The sequence below is a fragment of the Chiloscyllium plagiosum genome, chromosome 15, assembly GCF_004010195.1.
Source record: "Chiloscyllium plagiosum isolate BGI_BamShark_2017 chromosome 15, ASM401019v2, whole genome shotgun sequence".
Lineage (NCBI taxonomy): Eukaryota > Metazoa > Chordata > Chondrichthyes > Orectolobiformes > Hemiscylliidae > Chiloscyllium > Chiloscyllium plagiosum.
The window spans coordinates 66,965,568-66,970,271 of NC_057724.1; the positions used below are offsets into that span (position 1 = coordinate 66,965,568).

General features: G+C 41.0%; 1 protein-coding gene across 1 annotated transcript in view; it reads left to right on the forward strand.

The window, feature by feature from the left end:
- LOC122557414 (mastermind-like protein 2) overlaps window positions 1–4,358 on the forward strand; it is a 445,617-nt gene extending 441,259 nt beyond the window's left edge. The window contains exon 5 of the mRNA XM_043705103.1: window positions 2,488–4,358. Within this exon, the coding sequence (XP_043561038.1) occupies window positions 2,488–3,515 (1,028 nt within the window). The 3' untranslated portion in view covers window positions 3,516–4,358. The remainder of the gene's footprint in view (window positions 1–2,487) is intronic.
- Window positions 4,359–4,704: the final 346 nt, after the last annotated feature.

The window sequence follows — 4,704 nt, forward strand, 5'->3', positions numbered from 1 at the left end:
GAAGAACGCCTCATCTTCTGCCTCGGAACACTTCAACCCCAGGGCATCAATGTGGACTTCAACAGTTTCCTCATTTTCCCTTCCCCCACTTCACCCTAGTTCCAAACTTCCAGCTCAGCACTGTCCCCATGACTTGTCCTACCTGCCTATCTTCCACCTCTCCACTCCACCCTCCTCCCTGATCTATCACCTTCATCCCCTCCCCCACTCACCTATTGTACTCTATGCTACATTGTCCCCACGCCCACTCTCCTCTAGCTTATCTCTCCACCCTTCAGGCTTTCTGCCTTTATTCCAAATGAAGGGCTTTTGCCCGAAACGTCGATTTTACTGCTCCTTGGATGCTGCCTGAACTGCTGTGCTCTTCTAGCACCACTAATCCAGGATCTGTTTTCCAGCATCTGCAGTCATTGTTTTTACCTACTTAAAAGGATAGAGACAGTAATGGTAATGGGAGATTCTGTTGTTGTCAGGGGAATTGCTCGGTATGTCTGGGGCTGTCGTCATGACATCAGGCTGGTATTTTGCCTCTTTACATCATGGTGAGGTTTGTCACTGAAAGGCTGCAGGACATCTGAAGACTGGAAGCCCGCTGTCTCCAAAAACATCCAACCCTATATTTCTTACATAGGCAGAAAATCCTTACCAGGTTTTGTAGTCACTAGCTACGTGTGGATAGCATCAAGTCCTTGTGAACAGTACTTTAACAGGGACTCATGTTGAAGAATGGTTTATTTGGATACCACATCCAAGTTGTAACCCACCATATCTCAGTCCTTTCAGTGAGTACTGGGGAGACTTATCTAACTTTTTCGTTCCTGGGGTATAGATATTGCAGGTGAGGCCTGCATTTCTTGCTTACACCCAAATTAACCCTGAGAAGGTGGGGCTCAGAGTCTCCTTGAATCGCTGAATTAATCCTTGAACATTCTGGACAACAGTATCAGAAAGAGCAACCTGGGGCTAACATTCATCACTTGCTACTGATTGTGACTTCCTGACAGCCACTCTGGATGAGTGACAGGTCCTATAGTCTAATATTAAACTGCAAGAGAGGAAATTCATAATGCCTTATTTGAATTATGGCATTTTTAGCCATATTAAAGCAAGAACTGATCAGAGGCAGGAAGGTTTGCAGTTAGTAATTCATCTCTTGATTTCCCCGCTCCCCCACCCCGATTCTTGCTCACCATGTACAATTCACAGCACTCGAGTATGATTGAATATTCCACAGTAGTCTGGATTTGTGCAGTTCTAACAATATTTGAGAAGCTAGATATCATCCAGAATAAAGATGTTCATCCACATTTACCACTGGTGCAAAGTGGCAGCAGTGTGTACAGTGGGTAAGATGCTTTGCAAGAGCTCGCCAAGGTTTCTTTGACAGTACATTCCAAGTCCAAGATCTTTACAATATAAAAAGATTAGGGCATCAAATACACAGGAATACCACCTACTGCATATACGTCTCTAAGACAACATCATTCCTATTTAGAAATGGTTGTTTGTTAAATTGGATTAGATCAGCCATGATCTTATTGAATGCCGGAACTGAATTATCTACTTCTATGTTTTATGATCTTATTATTATGCTATACATACTGAGAGTCAGAAGATTTATGGCACAGAAGGAGGTGTGCTGTTGTCTACACTGACTCTTTGAATGGGCATCGTGACTTAATGCCTGCTCAAATGAGCATCTTGCCATTCTCCACCTTAATCCCATATCTGTTCTCATTGTTTCTTCATAAACAATCATCTAATGGCATTTTGAATGACTCAATCTCTCTATCTAACAACATTGTGGGCATACCTAAACTAGACTGACTACAGTGCTTCAAGAAGGGAGCTCACCAAAACTTTTTGAGGGCAATTAGAGTCAATAAATTCTGTCCTTGCCAGTAAGGCCCACATTCTGTGAACAAATAGTACAAAAGTCACATCTTGTAATGACAGCCTGAAGTAGTACCTACCATCAATCAGTACTACTGCAGGCAGAGTTTGTTGTAGACACTACATCAGGAAAATATACTTGATAACTTTATTTTGTTTGCTAACTATAGTGGTGTTTGCAAATAATGAACTGATACATTTCAACATCAGTTGTCAACCTTAGTTCAGTGTTCAAGCTAATATGTTTCCTTCAATAAACATTACTGAACAAAACAGCCGTTATCACTGTTTGTCAGAGCGTCTTGCATGCAGATTGTTTGAGTTCTGTAAATAAAAGAGGCTACACTTCAGATATAATTCATTGGTTGTAAAGTGCTTTGGGGCATCCTGAGGTTGTGAAATACTCTGCATAAATGCAAATTTGTTTCTTTCTCTCCATGCATTTCAGCAAGGAAAAAGAATGTTTGCCAAGTAGCTTTCTCAAAAAGGTGTTATAATTGCCCAGGTTTGTCAGTTACTTGATCTTCAAGTTATCACCTAATGAAGGATTGTGCAAAAACATAACGTTAATTCCTTTTCTCTTCTCTTTTATAGCTGTGGCACAATCTTTGCCTACAAATTCTGGGCAGCCTTTGCCAACGCCACCGTCTGCCACTCATTGTGGTATGAGGCTGAACACTGGGCTTTTGCAAGTGACATCTCAGAATAGCCTTGGACCTGGGGTTCCTGCAGTGACGGCCAGTCAGAGTGACCGGACTATGGGAATGTACCCAAGTAATCCCAGCAACCAACAAAATATCTACATACCATCATCTGGCATCAATATGCCTCTCCGGCCAAGTCAAAGTGCTTTGGGAATGAGATCAACCAGCCAGGCAGTGCCTAGCCAGGCTATAATTCGCCAAAGGACAGCAATCTCGGGGTTTACTGGGTCTGTACCAAACACTGCTGTACCTCCCCAACACATCAGACAATCCATAAACCAGGCAGGAACCAATATTCCAGTCCAAGGAATCTCTAATGCGTTGGCCACTTCAGGCATGGCTTCTCAATTGTGGCCACAGCAAAGGATTCCAGCAATGCAAAATCAGACCAAAATGGATGGCAGCATGCAACAATTCTCAAATAGCCCGTTGTTCTCCAAACAGACCATGAGGTCAAACTTGCAACCATTTTCTCATCAAACCATTGCACCACCAAACCAGATAGCACCGGGAGGACAGATGAGGCCACTACAACAACTGAACCCAGCTCAAACTGGACAAAGCTTGGTCTCCATGAGTGGTCCATCACCAAGGCATAATCAACCCAGGCTATCCTCAGCAGCTATGGCTGGCATGAAGTCTGTCCCACAAGGAATTACCAATTTGAGTCAGACCCATCCTGTGCCAGGTCTTGCTCCAACCAGCTACCCTTCCACCGGCCAGTCATCTGGATCCTTCAACCGTATGAACCCCACCACTGAGGTATCTTCCTTTGACTTTCTTCAACACAATAACAGCAATACCTTGGGTGGAGCTCGGAATGAGTCTGACTTCATTGAGTCAATTATGAAGAGCAGTAGCAGTAATGATGACTGGATAAATGACTTAACTCTCGACGACTTTCTGGGGCAGCATTAAAGTCTGGCTGATGGGTATAATTATCTGACCTCCAGGCTGTTGTACATAGAGAGCGCCCATCTACACATTGTGGCATTGGACTAAAGACTATTGAGCATGTGTGTAGGTGTGGACACTGTAACTTTCCAGATACTAGCAGGTATAAGTCACTGGATGTACCTAGTGTACTGCCTGCAACACTGAGTTTTAAAGTGGCAATACATAAATTAATGTATTTGTTCAAAATATTCTGTAAATTATGTTTTCCTAATAAATATTGTACGTCAGGAAGGAGTAATTATACTTTGTTGGATCATTTGTCAATAAAATGCAGTATAGGCAAAATCATTGTTTTTATATTAGCAAAATTTGTTTATTTTTATTTGGTATAAAATATGCAGACTACATTGTTCAATCAGTAATACTATGTATTACAATTTTAAAATACAGGTTGTGTTTTTGGCATGACATAGGCAGTGCAGTCTTGTGTTGTACAGGTGATTTATTCCTGATTTCATAGATCTTCATTCACCATCAATCCCATTTTGATTTAAATATGTTACCACAGTGAACATTCAACTGATGGAATGGCTGTCAATATGAAATTGCTTTCTTTGTAATCCGTCAGCTCGTGTTGACACTTTGTACATTTTAGATGTGCATTCTACCAAGATATTATGAACTTCATAATGTGTTTGTTGCTGAAACCTTTTGTGACCTTATGTTTTATTAGTTACATGTATTTTTTTCTCACTGCCATGAATGTGTTTCTTTTATTTTTAATTTAATACCATCTTGGAGCACAAATAGTATGACAAGTTTTTGCTTCATATCATAATAAACTTGCCTTGTGCCAAGACTGCATTATGGGTGACTACCATACTTCAAGCATCAATTTTAGTGGTAGCTTTCTCAACACCATTGCTATGTATTCAATATCAACCACTTGGGCTGTAGAATTTGAAGTTTCTGTCATCTGTTCAAATTCCAAAGCTGGATGCTGTCATTTAACATATTATTCAGTTTCTTTCATATTTCTATTCTTTAAAACTTGTGCAGCTCCATTACGATTCTAGCACCAGCAGACATTATGTTCAACTGTTTCCTGGCCATTTCTCAATTGTAAAAATATGAAAGGAATACCGTGCCTTGCCTTTCTGAATAAAAATCCTCTCAATAGATCAAGAAAAGGGGTCATCTTGACAATGGT